The 15,433-nt window shown below is 47.0% G+C and overlaps 1 protein-coding gene across 2 annotated transcripts; it reads left to right on the top strand.

Annotated features, from left to right (window-relative positions):
• The first annotated feature begins 7,239 nt into the window (after window positions 1-7,239).
• Window positions 7,240-14,320, top strand: elmod3 (ELMO/CED-12 domain containing 3). Of its 2 annotated transcripts, none has more exons than XM_007907421.2 (13): window positions 7,240-7,685; window positions 8,385-8,453; window positions 8,863-8,940; window positions 9,401-9,470; window positions 9,803-9,865; window positions 10,274-10,297; window positions 10,430-10,518; window positions 11,016-11,139; window positions 11,524-11,646; window positions 11,986-12,116; window positions 12,726-12,802; window positions 13,472-13,599; window positions 13,933-14,320. In XM_007907421.2, the coding sequence occupies exons 1-13, from the start codon at window positions 7,644-7,646 to the stop codon at window positions 14,145-14,147; spliced, it is 1,233 nt and encodes a 410-aa protein (XP_007905612.1). In that variant the 5' UTR covers window positions 7,240-7,643; the 3' UTR covers window positions 14,148-14,320. The 2 variants fall into 2 exon arrangements, with proteins under 2 accessions (XP_007905612.1, XP_007905611.1); XM_007907420.2 differs by having other exon boundaries at window positions 9,800-9,865.
• Window positions 14,321-15,433: the final 1,113 nt, after the last annotated feature.

The raw sequence follows: 15,433 nt of genomic DNA, 5'->3' as shown, positions 1-15,433 counted from the left end.
ATGCTTAGAGTAATTCCCGTCCAGATAAAGATACAGCCTGGTATTGAGTAGTCCACGGTATTCTGAAATCAATCACTCCTGTCGGCCCTTCGCACAGCTTTCAAAACACACACAACACTGGCAGCACTTGTACATTGTACATTGAAATATAACCCAGAGGAACATCTAAACCAGGACCATACATTATGTGGAGACCTATAGCGTAATGGTTAGAGCATTCGCCTTGCAAGTGAGAGGACTCCGCTTCGATACCCCGACAGAGCGAAATCTTATGCAAGTTTCCTTACTCCACACACATGCTTCTGTTTACCAGCAGTAACTAGGAACCGCTTGTTAGTCGATTGACAGATCGCTTTCCAGAGGTAATAGTAATAAATATTATTGAATTGAATAAATATCCCCCCCAAAAAGTAAATAAGTAAATACAAATAATTTGGTCACTCAATCCATGACTATTTGTGGGACACTGCTGTGTGCAATCGGCTGCTGGGTTTCACTTACAAAATACACAGTCAATCCGCTTTACAACATAGTCTGTGAAGGGCTTTGAGATGTCTCGAAGGCATGATAACGCATTATGTCAAATGCAAAGATTATTATATATTTAAAGGGAGTGAAGGTAAAGTGTGTTCTCGAGTAGTTTCATACAGAGCACTCAGTGGTCTGGTTGGAAGATTCTTAAGCATGGAGATGGGTGTCTGTGTGTGCATCAACTATCCTTCCAGCTGACCTCTCCCCAAGACAGACTGCTTTATATTTACAGTTTGGCGGCTGAGACATCTTGAAGAAGTTAAGCTTGTTTACAAGACAGCGCTTTAGCTGCCAAGTATTTTGCCTTAATAACGTATGACCCAATATCTGGCAATGTTAGCAGAGACACGGCTAAAACCGTAAAGGTGTCAATGCGCATTATAGTAACAATAATAATCGTTACATTGGATATAGCGCATTGTCACATTGCTGAGACATCTCAAAGCGCTTCACAGAATGTATATTTTTTTTGTGGTCAGCCGGGTATCTGACGCATGTGGAAAACCAACATGATGCTTAAGAGTCTCCAAACCCAACTGAGAATTCCAAGCCTCCCACCTACACATGGAAATCCCAGAGATAGATTGTTGGAATGGAATGCGCTCTCTCTCTCCCTCCCAAGAGGGACACATCCTGCTGACTCAATTCTGGAAAGTATTAGGCACATTATATATTGTAAAGTGGAGTCACTGTGTATTTTGGGGTGAAATTTTGATGCCCAACTAGAGATCTGAAGCTGAGTTTCGTGGTCTTAGCCCTAAGATCATTAAGAGCATCTTAGCCTTAAGACATTGCCTCAAATTTTAAATTCGTGAAAAATTCATCTGAATGCTAGGCTTCGCAGTTTGATTTCCACTCACTTTGAGTACAATTTGCTCAGTGAATTTTGTGAGATGGAATCAGCTGAGTCAGGATGAATCTGGAATGTCTGTGGTCACACTGGCTAACCCAGTTCCTTAAAGGATACGCTTCTATGATGATGAATAAGACTACAAAAACATCGGTCAACACTAAAATGCTGTGCGAAGCATCTCAAAGTGGAGTGCTGTAGATTAGTGGTTAGAGCTCTCGCATTGCAAATGAGAGGACCTGGATTTGATTCCCGGGTCAGGCGAAACGTTGGGCAAGTTTCCTTACTCCTCACGCCTCTGTTTACCTAGCAGGAAGTAGGAACCTGGTTGTTAAGTCGATTGGCGAATTGCTTTTCTGGGGGTAGTAATCCCTTTTTTAATAAAAAAATGTGGTCACTCAATTCACGACTGTTTGCGGGACACCACTGTACACAATTGGCTGACGTGATAAGGTGCTCTGTCAAATGCAAGAATTATTATTAGACTTGATAGGCTGAATTTTTGGTCAGTCGGATGTCTGACACATGTGGAAACCCATGTTGACAAGTTTCCAAACCAAGCTGAGAGTTCCACAGATGTCTGCCACTTACACATGGAAATTTCCGTATTGCTGGATTAGCTGAAAATGGCTGTAATTTCTCCTGCGATGTAATCTCTGATCTTTTTCTCATAGACTGGAGCAAGAGGAGATACAGGATTTATTTTTTAGAGAGCACATTTGTTCTACAGTGAGGCAACAATATCTTCACACTGTCCCGTACTAAACTCCGTACGCCCATCACACCAGTCCTCGCCAGGCTCCACTGGCTCCCTATTGGCGAACGGATTAATTTCAAGATCCTCACATTTGTTTTCAAATCCTTTCATGCTCTGATACCTACCCCCCTACTTCTCCCACCTGCTTACTCCCCAACACACTACCCACTGCCTCCGCTCAACTGGCTCCAGTCTTCTGCTTGTCCCTCGAGCCCTCTGTTCCACCATCGGTGGCTGTGCTTTCAGCTACTGTGCCCCAAAACTCTGGAACACTCTTCCTCTACCCTTCCGCCTTGCCCCTTCCCTATCTTCAGGTCACGCCTGAAGACCTTCCACTTCGATGGCGCCGACAGTCACCTCCCCCCGGCTCGGCGTCATACTCCGCCACTGTCAAGCGCTCTGGGACACAACCCTGCGTGAGGGGCGCTGTGTGAGTGCAAGTTGTTGTTATCTGTTGCGCTAAACGAACACCATTTCCTGTATTGCTCTGTTCTCATTCACTGCTGCTAATCAGATGATTCTGAAGTACTGATTCAGATTGAAACCATTCTTTGGTTATAATCAGCATAGTTTTGGTTGCATTGAAAACCACATGAAACTTTGTTTTTATTCATTTGTGTTTCTGCGAATTATCTCCAACTGGATCTGGAAACAATATGTTTCCTGCCATTCAGAAACTTTCCAACATTTTCACAGGTTTGGCTCAGACCCCAACAGGAAATCACTTGGGAGCAAGTCTTTTCAATTTGTCTTGATCCACAAGGAACTGCAGTTGATTTTCATTAGAATCACAAAGGAGATTGAACAGTTTATTCGAGGAGAAATTAAACTATAGCTTTCAAAAGGGAATTGGATAAAAAAGAAACATTTGTAGGGCGATGGGGTAAGTCGGGGGGATCGGGACTAGTCGGTAGCTCTTTCAAAGAGCCGACACAGATGGGTAGAATGTGTTGTAAGATTCTATAATTCTACGAAATGCAATCATCTACTGTATAGATTAACATAACATAATATGTAGGAGCAGGAGTACAATAGAGGTACAAGAACATAGGAACAGGGTTAGGCCATTCAGCCCCTCCAGCCTGTTTCACCATTCTGTAAGATCGTGTCCTATCTATATCTCAACTCCAGTCACTCGCCTTTACCCCATATCGCTTGATACCCTGAGCTAACAAACATCTGTCCACCTCAGCCTTGAATATCCAGCATTTGATGTAGCGCCAATTGCACACAGCAACGTCCTCACACACAGTTCTGGATTGAGTCACCAAACGCTTTTTTTTTTGGAGGGATTATTAACCCCCGTAAAGCGATCTGCCAATCAACTAACAACCGGGGATTACAAGCGCAAAGATTATTATTGTCACCTTATTTCCGTGAATCTGTATTTTGGGTGGGGTGGGTGGGGGTGGGGGGGGGAGGAAGGAGAGGAAAGAGTTCATTTGGTCTTGGGACCTTTGTTGGTTCCCACCGGTTGGGTTGGGTTGGGTGCCATGGCTATAGCAGCTGGACAGGAAGCCAATTAAGTTTCGCGATTGGCGTTAAGCTTAAGGTTCGACCGCTGTCGGCTTCCGTCGCCCAGTCTCGGAGCAGCGTCTCGTAAGGAGACGGGGCCGCCGCGGTGCGCGCTGGGAGTTGTAGTCCTGTCCGGGGCCGGGGGGGGTGGTGTGTGATTCCGCGTGACGTGGACTGCAACTCCCGGCGAGCCGTGCGAGCTGCGCACGCGCACTGCCGGTCTTGTGTTAAACAGCAGCTGAGATTGGAGCTGAAGAGAGAGAGAGAGTGAGAGAGAGAGAGTGAGAGGTAAAGAACATCATTTTGGGGGTAATTAACAGTTTAAAATGTTTTAATGTTACAGTTTACACACAGTTAAGGCTCAGCGAGTGTCATAAAAGCCGGAGTTTGTCACAAGGGGAGCCATGTCCTGGGGATATCGAGGATTAATGCCACACAGTTCAGTATTATTGGACAGTTTGTAAAGTCTGTGGATATTTTTAATGACAATAATCCTCGCGTTCGGTATCGCGGCTTTGAGACGTCTCGAAGCGCTTCACGGGATACATTGTAAAGTGTAGTGACTGTATTTTATGGGGGTGGGGGGGGGACCGCGGCAGCCGATTGTGCCCCAGCGACGACCCACAGTCAGTCGTGGATTGAGTGACCGCATTTTTTTTTTTTTTGAAGGGATTAATTGCCTCCGGAGGGCGATCCGTGGATCAGCTAACGACCGGGAATCCTACTCACTGCGACGTAAACGAGGGGCGTGTGGCATAAGGAAGCTTGGGAATCGAACCCTGGTCCTCCTGCCTGCGAGGCGAGTGTTTGATTCAGTAACAGTAGCCAAGTTGACTGCCTGTCGCCGTGCGGCTCGGGGCCCGTGTCTCTCCTCTCTTGTTTCCTGGGCTGTCACCTTCGCGGCATTTATTAATGATATGTAGTAATCCGTGCGTTTGATATCGGGCTTATCACGGTGTCGAGACGTCTCAAAGCGCTTCACAGGATTTACTGCAAAGCGGAGTGACTTGTATGTTTTGTGGGTGAAACACAGCAGCCAATTGAAGTAAATTTTACAGTTTGAGGGCAGCCGGGAGGCCGGGCAGCCGGGCAGGGCTCCTCAGCCTCCAGGTTCTCATCTGGCTTCTCCTCAGGCTGTGAGAATAGAATTCTGTCCCTGGGGGAACAGAGCCCCCACCACCACCACCACCACCACCACACACACACACTCTCTCTCAGACACCAGTGTGGAAAGAATGGCACAGATGTACACAAAGTGCGTGAACGTTTGGCCACCAAAATCTAGACAACGGCCTCTTTTTGTATGGCAACCAGGGTACAAGAGCAAGTGCTCCTGAACCCTGCTCGCGACGATGCTTCCAGCATCTGTGCCCCCAGTCTCGATGCTTCCTTGTCAGCCCTTTGCTTGTCAACTGTATTGCGTGACGGCAAATAGTTCGGCATCTCTTTGTTCACAGGACACTCAGTGTTGCTTTCAGTAGAGGTGTCCAGGCAACCTGTTGATTTCCTGGATGCCTGATGTTATCTGGTCTGTCATGATGTTTCCATGTTCCCTGTGCTGTCAGATGTGGACTCCCATAGCATAGTGGTTAGCCCACAAAACACACAATCTCGACTGAATTTTTTTGATTTATGCCCCAGTTCAATCGAGGAAATCCTTGGAAACGCAATATTGATTGAATGCGGACTCAGCTGGGATCGTGTGAATGTTCGGGGGGTGGTGGGGGGGGGGAAGAGGTCGGGGGGCTTCTGGAGGATATCTCAGGAGCCACTTCTGGTCTGCGAGCCACAAGTTGGCCACCACTGGTGGAGACCCTCAGAACCGACTCTGACCTCACGATAAGGCAAGCGCTCGGCTCAGTGTACACAGCACTCAGGCCAGACACTGATCTCACTGCTGATGAATGTGGTTGAATACTTTCAACTAATACTTTCCGGAATTAGGTAAGCAGGATGCCCCTGTTTGTGGGGACGCTGCTGTGCGCAATTGGCTGCCGCGTTTCGCCCACAAAATATACAGCCAATTCACTTCACATTATTTTCTGGTGAAGCGCTTTGAGACGTCTCGAAGATGTGATAAGACGCCATAGCAAATGCAAGGATGATTATTATTAAAGTAAATTTTAAAATATTGTAAAGAAAAAAGCAAGGATTATTATTGTGTGTATATATATATTCTGCGTATAGTTTGTGATGACAACCGGAGTTACAGTAAATGACTGGATGATGTAAATGTCTGCTGCGTTTCCTGACTGCTGCTGCCGCTTGTTAATAGGCTGGCGATGACATAATGCGAGGTATCTGGAGAAGGGATGACAAGTGCAGCAATGACCTGAAGTAAACCTGAGCTCAGACACAGGCTGAGAACGCATCACATGTTCCTCCGAATCCAACTGCTGCAGTGAGAATAATAATGATAATCCTTGCATTAGATACAGCGCCAGTCACATCGGGAGGACGTCTCAAAGCGCTTCACGGGATTTCACTGTAGAGTGTAATGACCATCTTTTACAGGCACCAATTTTGCACATTTCAGTGTCCGACAAGCAGCCGTGAAGTGAGTAACTGATTTTGTCTCGGTGGGGGGTGGGGGGGGTATGGTCGGCCTGGACACCGGGAGAGAGAGCAAAACTCCCTTCTCTTTTTGAACAGGTCCTTGGCATCTTGAGCAGGCGGGGGATGGGGTTGTTACTGACTGCTGTGTAAACTCCGAGATGTCTGGCAGAACAGTGAGCGTTTTATGGCTTGAGATGTCCTCCTACATCTGCTACAATAATAATAATCCTTGCATTTGATATAGTGCCTCATGTTGTTGAGACACCTCAAAGCTCTTCACAGAATATACTGTGATGCGTTTAGTGGGTGCAACGCAGCAGCTAATTGCGGACAACAGTGTCCCACAAACAGTCGTGGATTGAGTGACCACATTTTTTTTTGGAGGGATTATAACTCCCAGAAAGCGATCTGCCAGTCGACTATCAACCAGGTTCCTACTTACCGCCAGGTAAGGGGGCATGTGGAATAAGGAAACATAAGGTTTTGCTCTGCCCGGGAATCAAACCTTCTACCTTTTGCTTGCGAGGCAAGTGCTCTAACCACGAAGATACAGGATTTCTGTTCGTTTGCAACTGCACAACATCAAGCCATGTACATACATATGCTCCATCTAACGTTAATGAAAGGGTTGATCCAAGAGCAGTAATTAAGGATTTATTTCCTGATCCTTATAAATAAGTTGTGTCGGGGTAAAAGTTTAATGAGAGCTTGTAGCTGTTGATTGTTGTGAGTGTGAGATCTGCATCTTTTATGAGATGCAGTGCAGCAGGTTTAGGCTGACTGGTGTGCTCTTTGTGCTTCTCTGACTCGAGGTGAAATCCCTCTGGCCTGAGTAATAATAATAATCCTTGCATTTAATATAGTGTTTTATCACGTTGATGAAATGTCTCAAAGCTCTTCACAGAATAGACTGTAAGGAGGAGTGTGTGTTTGGGCGAAAATAAAGTAAGAGAAATAAGATAAGTTTTCCCTTTGCCAAGCGCAACCCGCAAATAATATAACTATGTTCTCTGTTTCAATTCATTTTCAGGCTGTGTGGGTGAGGCACTGGCGGAAGCTTATCACCACAGCTCACCCAGTGCTATCTCAAGTCGTGACATCCTGAGCTGAGCTGTTCCACCACTGAACAAGGAGCAGCAGCCGATGTGAGCAGTGAACCCCGTCCCCCCTAGTGTGCCTGGGGGCTGTGTAACCGCCAAGATGTTGTGCCAGCTGATCTGGGTGCAGGTTAACGTGATTAGCCTCACCGGGAAGGGTTAGATACCCCCAGCGCTGGCTCCCTCCCAGCCTGAACTCCTAACACTTTGTCGAGTGGGGATTTGAGGACTTTGATAGACTCCCGACCCCCATAGTTGTGACTTGTTACGGCCAGAAGCCTACCCAATATCCCCGAGAAACACCAAGGCCATTTCCATACAGGAAGCTGTGTGAGCAATGGATGGAGATCAGATCCGCAGGACTGAATTTAAGGAGGAGGTACGTGAATAATAATAATAATCCTTGCATTTGATACAGCGCCTTATCATGTCTTCGAGACGTCTCAAAGCGCATCATAGAATATACTGTAAAGTAAATTGACTTTTGTGGGCGAAACGTGGCAGCCAATTGCAGACGGCAGTGTCCAACAAACTGTCGTGGGATGCATCCTGCTTACCTAATTCCAGAAAGTATTAGTTGAAAGTATTCAACCTCATTCATCAGCAGTGAGATCAGTGTCTGGCCTGAGTGCTGTGTACACTGAGCCGAGCGCTTGCCTTACAATGAGGTCAGAGTCGGTTCTGAGTGTCTGCACCAGTGGTGGCCAACTCATGGCTCGCAGACCAGAAGTAGCTCCTGAGATATCCTCAAGAAGCCCCCCGACCTCTTCCCCCCCCGCACCACCCCACTGAACATTCACACGATCTTAGCTGAAACCGCATTCAATCAATATTGCGTTTTGAAGGATTTTTTTGATTGAATCCGGGTATAAATCAAAAAATTATTCAATCGAGAATATTCATATTGTGGCCGGCCAAAAAGCTTGCTCTTCCCTGTGGTGTGAAGCCTGAGAGCCCAGCGTCTTGATGGACGGAGCCAGCCACAGGGCTTTGTGTTTGCTGGCACAGTTTGCTGAAACTCCTCTGGTGCTATTAGTCACTGAAATCTTCATGTAGTAACTGCTTTCTTTCCATGCAGGTGCTGAACTGCCCTGGCCAATGGAACTGTGCACCAGATCCCCTCCTGAAACAGAGCAACAGCACAAATGTAGGTGTGAATGACTGTGACTTTCCTGTGCGTACAGCTAGGTTGGGAGCGAGGGGCCGGGGACACCGTTACAGCGTGGAGAGTTTCTCACTCAGTGTTTGGAGTGTGTTTCTGACACAACTCGAGGGCGCTTGCAAAGGTTTTAGTGTCCTTCAAAGGAGAGTGAACCCAGAAAGTGCTTAACATTAATTCTCTGGTGATTGGGGGGGTGGTTGGTGGGGTGGTGGTTGAAATCACAGCAACACTTCCCTTTAGCAGAGCAAGTGCTGGAAACACATTGATGATTCGGGTGCAAACCCTTGACAGTCCAGCACCTTGGGACGTCCTCCTGACCTGAAAGGCGCTGTGCAAATGCAGTTTGTTGCTGTTGTGTGTATGGTGAAGACCTGTTTGTTGCGCTGTGTTTCAGGGTGTGCTGGGTTTGTGTTTGTACTCCCATGGGGCAGAAGACACGTGCAATGGAACAGCACTGCTGAAATCTGGACCGGTAAGTAATAAGAAGCGAGATATTCTGGTGGAATCTGCAGGAACCTTTAGAGCACTCACTTCACAAGTGAGAGGACCTGGGTACGATTCCTAGGCAGGGCGAAACCTTAGGCACATATCACTATTCCAACTGTTTTTACCGAGCAGTGAGTAGGAACCAGGTTGTTAGTCAATTGGTGAATTGCTTTCCGTAGGTAATAATCTCTTCAAAAATAAATAAATATACAATTCGGTCACTCAATCCATGACTGTTTGTGGGATACTCTTGTACTCAATTGGCTGCTGCATTTCGTCCTCAAAACATACAGTCTATTCATTTTACAGTAGATTCTGTGAAACACTTTGAGACGGCTCAAAGATGTGATAAGGCCCTGTATCAAATGCAAGGATTATTATTGTTGTTTGTGCATTTCCCTTTCTCACAGTTTTTAATCTTAAAATCCACTTTGGTTTCTCTCTAGATATCTGCATTGAAGAGAAATGGTCTTTTACAGTCTCTCACCGCTGGAGGCAATGTGTGTGAACAGAAAGGTGAGTCTCTCTGTTCATAGCGTCTTTGACAGAAGCTGGGACTTGGTTGTCTGTAGGCGTTAAAGATCCTGTAACAATATTGGAAAAGAGAAGGGTGTTTCTCCTCTCTCTCTCTCTCTCTCTCTCTCTCTCCCAGTATCCTGACCAACAATCCCCCAACCAAAATTGGTCAGTCTCTATATGGTTGTTTGTGGCATGTGGCTTGGCACAAAATGGGGGCCTAATATACTTATGAAAGCGGTGACTACGTGTGATGTAAAGCACTCATTCCCTCCAATTTGTGAAACCTGCTGACGACCCATTTGTTTTTGTTTGCTTCTCTTGCTCAGCAGAGGTGAGTTTGGAGGTGTTACAAGCAGAGGCTGAGTGGGATGCTTTGGAGGCAGCACAAACAGGTGAGAGATGGATCTTCAGGTTAGTTGACTTACTGGTGCGAGGGACAGGCTCACACCACTGACTGGGGTGAAGACGTGTTGTGAAATCTAGACAAAGGACAAACGTACCTGCGCCTTCAGTCACTACACCCTGAAGCTTTGGAACTCTCCCCCCCCCAAACCTTCCACCTTACCCCCTCCTTCCCCCTCTTCAGGTCGCGCCTGAAGACCTTCCTCGTTGACCGTGTCTATGGTCACCCCTTCCCTCCCCTCCGCCGCTCTCAATTTTCAGCCACTTGTCTACAAGAGGAAGGAATATGACACTGAACTGAAATGGGAGGCCAGTAATGAATGTTGCTACAGAATTGAAAGGGAGCAGCTTGTGCGCACAGCTTGTAATGTCACTGTCTGGTTGTTCTTTCCTTTCAGGGTTTCAGTTGGACGACCGAGAAGGTAAGAGTTGCTTTGTGCAGTTACAAAGGATTATATGATTTTGGCACTGAAATATCTTCTTGGAGGATCACTGAAAAGAGCTCCACAAACTCGAGCCGTCCAACCATCCCAACTGTACTGTTGTGTGTTTAGGTCTGGACGACACAACGGGATGTACACCCCTCATCTCCTTCAACGAGGCTCTTCAGCATTTTCAGACCGCAGATCTTTCTGAGTACAGAGTAAGTAGTAGCAGAGACGATTGGGGTGTTTTAAGGGGAAATAAACTAAAAGAGGTTATGAGGAAATGGGATTAGAAGACCTGCCACCAACCAATTGATAGTGGAACAGAGTCCTCTCCTCGCAAGCGAGAGGACCCGGGTTTGATTTCCTTAACCCACATACCTCTGTTTACCCAGCAGTAATAGGAACCCAGGTGGTTAGTCGATTGGCTGATCGCTTTCCAGGGTAGTGAAGTTTTTTTTAAAAATTGGTCACTCAATCCACGAATCTTTGTGGGACACTGCTGTGAGCAGTTGGCTGCCGCAGACATGATAAGGCATTATATCAAGATGCAAGGATTATTATTGTTGTTGTTAACACGCTCACTGACTCTTACAAAGTGTAACCAAAGGACACGTCAAGTGAGCAGAGAAGCAGAAGGTGACGGGGTCTGGGTTTGCGGAGTTGAGACCTGCTCTGGGTGTGACGGAGTCTGCTATTTTGTGTGTATTTTCAGAAGAGGATCCAGCCAACAGTGAGAAGGACCGGCCTCTCTGCCATCACTCACTTTCTCTTCGGGCCGCCCCGATTACACAAGGAGCTGCAGGAGGAGCGATACCTGGTGTTCGCAATCGCACAGTGTGAGTACCGGGCCCTCGAGAGCTCCCTTACTGAAGCTCAACACTGGGTGGGGAGAGTGGGGGTTGGTTCTCTACACTCAGGGAAAGGCAGAGAGGCTTTTGGTCGTCACCCAGGCCTGAGCACCTGAATTGTTATTTTTTCTTTTGGAGGAATTATTACGGAAAGAGATCCACCAATCAACTAACAGCCGGGTGGGTTCCTACTGACTGCTGGTAAACAGAGGCGTGTGTGTGCAGTAAGGAAACTTGCCTAAAGTTTCGTCCTGTCCTACCCTGCCCAGGAATCAAACCTGGGTCCCTCACTTACAAGGCGAGTGCTCTAACCACTAAGCTACAGGAGTCCACACATAAGGAGGTGTAAATGGCTGTGTTTTCTGGGTGCAGGCTGCCTGGATAATGCACAGAAAGTTCACATGCGGGTGCTACAGACAATATACAAGAAGCTGATGGGGGCAAAGCTGGACTGTGCACGATACGGATCTCACTGGGAACAACTGGGATTTCAAGGTAAACTTGGGAGCCGTTTGCTCTGTGCTCTTGGAGTTGACGTACAGATTGGCCATGATCAAATAGAATGGCAGAACAGGCTCGAGGGGCTGAATGACCTCCTCCTGTTCCCATGTTCCTGAGGTGCAGTGTCAGGCTGTGCCGGGCTGGGCTGTGCTGCACAGAGATATTGGAGTGTGTCCATCGATTCCAATTCCGTTTATTTTGATTGTAAAACTTGGCTCCTGGTGAACAGATTAAAAAGGAATGAAGCTAGTTCCCCCCCACGTCTCTCTCTCTCTCGCTCCTCGTGTCACCACAGTTGATGACTGAAGCCTGTTGTTTTTGTGCTGTTTCCAGGCCTGGATCCCAGCACTGATCTGCGTGGGACAGGATTCCTGGGCCTGATGCATCCTCTGTACATGGTGATGGATTTGCAGACTCTGCCTTTGGCTCGGGATATTTATAAACTCTCGCAACACGAGACGCAAGTTAGTGCACACACGTCCCTGTTGCCGCGTGCTTTGGTGTATCTGTGGTCGAGCTCGTGAGGGCTTTAGGTTTTGCGACTGAGAACACCCCCAGCTAAACCCATCTGCTTTCCGAGAATTTCTCTCTCTCTCGCCTCTGAATCGGAAGGTTGTGGGTTCGAGCCCCCACGTCAGGACTTGGAATCACACAGTCTAAGCTGACGCTGGGGTAGGGTGGTGGGGGTGTATTGCCAGAGATGCCGTCCTTTGGATGAGATGTTAAACCTGGGCTCTGTTCAGGTGGATGTTAAATATCTTCAGCGGCGCTATTTGAAAAGAGAAGGGAGTTTCTCTCTCCGGGTGTACTGGCTGACAAACCCTCAAATAAAATTGGTCACTCTCTCCATAATACTAACAATAATAATCCTTGCATTTGACATAGCGCCTTATCATGTCATCGAGACGTTCTAAAGCGCTTCCCAGAATATATTATAAAGTGGAGTGACTGTATATTTTGTGGGCGAACGCGGCAGCCAATTGCGCACAGCAGCGTCCCTCACAAACAGTCGTGGATTGAGTGGCCACATTTCTTCCCACTGTTGGCTGACTGTCTCTTATCTTTCACTGCAGAATTTCCCTTTCTGCGTGATGTCCATCAATATAACCAGGCTGGCTATCCAGGCTCTGAGGGAGGAATGCCTCACAAAGTAAGTGTCAAGGTCACACACGTTGGGTATCATTCCATACAGAACATAGTTCAGAATCCACGGAATTCTATACGGAAACTATTCCTGGCTTCAGCCGTTATGTAATTTTCCTACGTCTTTATTTTAATTGAACCATCTGCTAAACATTATTTTTTATCCCCGTTTTCCCTTTTAATCTCTTTGTTTTTTTACTTGTTTCCTTCTTGGTCTGTTTCTGTTGGCTGCTCCTCACGAGCACTGGTCAAACGCGGAGTTATAATAATAATAATAATCCTTGCATTTGATACAGCGTCTCATCAAGTCTTCGAGACGTCTCAAAGCGCTTCACAGGATCTATTGTAAAGTGACTTGACTCCCGACATTCTGATCCCAGTTTAGCTCCAAGGAGACCCCGCTCACTGCCCTTTCCCTCTGTCTCCCTCCCCCAGGAGAGTAATGGTCCTGGGAAAACAGGCTCCAGTGTCAGTGACACAGGAGGGTGGGGTGTGGGTGGGGATAGAGCGACAGTTGAGGTGAGAGGCAATGCTTCACATTAAGTCAACATTTCTCAGATAAACGATTTGGAGTTGAGTTACAGATCAGCCATGATCTAATAGAACAGGCTGGAGGGACTGAATAGCCTTCTCCTGTTCCTGTGTTGCTAAGTCGGTGTGGTTTGTGCTGGTGCAGAGAGTGTAACCGACGGCAGCAGGTGGTGGCAGTGCTGAACGATTTCTATGTGGCCGCCTTCCTTCATCTTTACCAGATCTGGAAAACGCAACGCAAGACAATCTGCGATTCTGGCTTCGTCCTGAAAGGTAAGGACGAGGGGAGGTGGTTCTGTGGAAACTGTGTGTGTCGTGAGGGAAGGTTAGTCAAGCATTTCATTGCTTCCTTGTTGGACCTCTCGTTAAGATCCTTGTAACACAACAACACACGACATTTACACAACACCTTTGCAAGACAAAGGGTCTGGGATGGAGTCTTCGAGGCGTCTCAAAGCGCTTCACAGGGTATACTGTAAAGTGGATTGACCGTCACTTTGTGGGCGCGACTTGCAAGCGTGTGGTTTACGATCAGAACAGAACATACTGATAATGTTCTCTTTCGTATATGTCTGCTTCAATCGTATTCTCTGCTTCCCCTCCCAGAGGTGTCAGTGTTTGCCAAAAAGAACCCAAAACAACTGCTCAAGAGGCTAGATTTGCATTTGATGGAGCGGCAGAATGGAGGAGGGATGACAGGAAGGGACGAGGACAACCAGACAACACCAAACAGGACATCCTCCGGCCACACCAAAGACATGAACTTTCTGGGCGTGTGTGAGCTGGAACCGGAGTCGGTTGGTGAGCTGCAGCTTATCTGAAAGCTGAGCAATATATATATATATATAGAGAGAGAGAGAGAGCACACAGACATCGCTGACACCTAGACTGTTTTCTTACTGCACTGCACAGGGAGCCCGAACTGACTGGACGTGAATCCCATTGTTTTATGTGGAGTCCTGTAGCGTAGTGGTCAGAGCACTCGTCTCGCAAGCGAGAGGTCCCGGGTTCAATTCCCGGTCAGGGCGAAACCTTGGGCAAGTTTACTCCGTGCACACGCCTCTGTTTACCTAGCAGGAAATAGTGGATCGCTTTCCGGGGGTAATAATGCCTTCAAATAAATAATAATAATCATAATAATTTGGTCATTCAATCCACGAATGTTCGTGGGACGCTGATGTGCGCAATTGGCTGCCGCATTTCGGCCACAAAATATATAGTCAGTGCACTTTACAGTATATTCTGTAAAGCATTTTGAGACATCGCGAAGACGTAATAAGGCGCTGTATCAAATGCGAGCGTTATTATTATTGTTGGTGCAAACCCTACACGGCATCGATGCAGTAGAAACAACTTCAGCTTTCTTTCCCTCAGTTAGCAGAGGCTTGCAAACGTCTCAATGTTGTTGTGGCCATTCAGTCCTCTTATTAGTCAGTGCAAGCACGGCACAGCAAAATCTCTCGTCACCTCCCGGTACCCTCTCCAGGTTACTCTGTCAGCCTCTCAGTTCAAGGCTATACAGATGAGGAGTGTTTAGAAGCTTTCACTGTGCTGTGACCATCAAATACTTTAATGTGCAACCAATTTAGCTTGTGTTTCCATTATTTCTGAACCGAGTTTAAGTTGTCTCACCAGAGAACTATTTGCACTGTCCTCTGTCTGCTATTGCCCATTCAGGTTGTCTCTATTGTTGGTGACTGTCTCCTGGTTGTATTCTTGGTAACGACTTTATCTATTTGGAGAATCTATCTCCCCCTTCTATGTTCGTCTGATTTATGTTCCTTTTAAAAAAGATTTAGAGATTATTTGAAAGCGTGCGATCTGAAAATTTTACTTCCTTGTGTGCGTGCGTGTGTTTAGACTCTCACTCACTCATTCTCTCCTGTGACTGTGCACTGTATCTGAACGCTCCACACACAGTGGGAGTCATCCTACTCAGCTGCTGTTAACCCTGCACGTCAAAGGCCTAACAGGTAGTGTGGTCTTAGCTGGACAAGTAGGGGGGAAGTTTGAGAGACAGCAAAATCAATGGCAAGCTATGTGCTTTGAGCTGGTTAGACTCCAGCAGTTATCCCAACGCGCACTCTGTGGGCTCCCCCAAAGGCTT

This window comes from Callorhinchus milii, unplaced genomic scaffold (assembly GCF_018977255.1).
Source record: "Callorhinchus milii isolate IMCB2004 unplaced genomic scaffold, IMCB_Cmil_1.0 Scaffold28, whole genome shotgun sequence".
NCBI classification, from domain to species: Eukaryota; Metazoa; Chordata; class Chondrichthyes; order Chimaeriformes; family Callorhinchidae; genus Callorhinchus; species Callorhinchus milii.
Note: the sequence above shows the minus strand (reverse complement) of the source record. Positions and strands in the feature narration are given on the sequence as shown.

What these genes read in the sequence shown, in the direction of transcription:
- elmod3 (XM_007907420.2), top strand. Translation starts at nt 7,644, where the DNA reads ATGGATGGAGATCAGATCCGCAGGACTGAATTTAAGGAGGAG. An exon ending in CAATGTGTGTGAACAGAAAG is followed by an intron (nt 9,471 to 9,799) that starts GTGAGTCTCTCT and finishes TCTCTTGCTCAG; the next exon opens with CAGAGGTGAGTTTGGAGGTG. An exon ending in GGAACAACTGGGATTTCAAG is followed by an intron (nt 11,647 to 11,985) that starts GTAAACTTGGGA and finishes TGCTGTTTCCAG; the next exon opens with GCCTGGATCCCAGCACTGAT.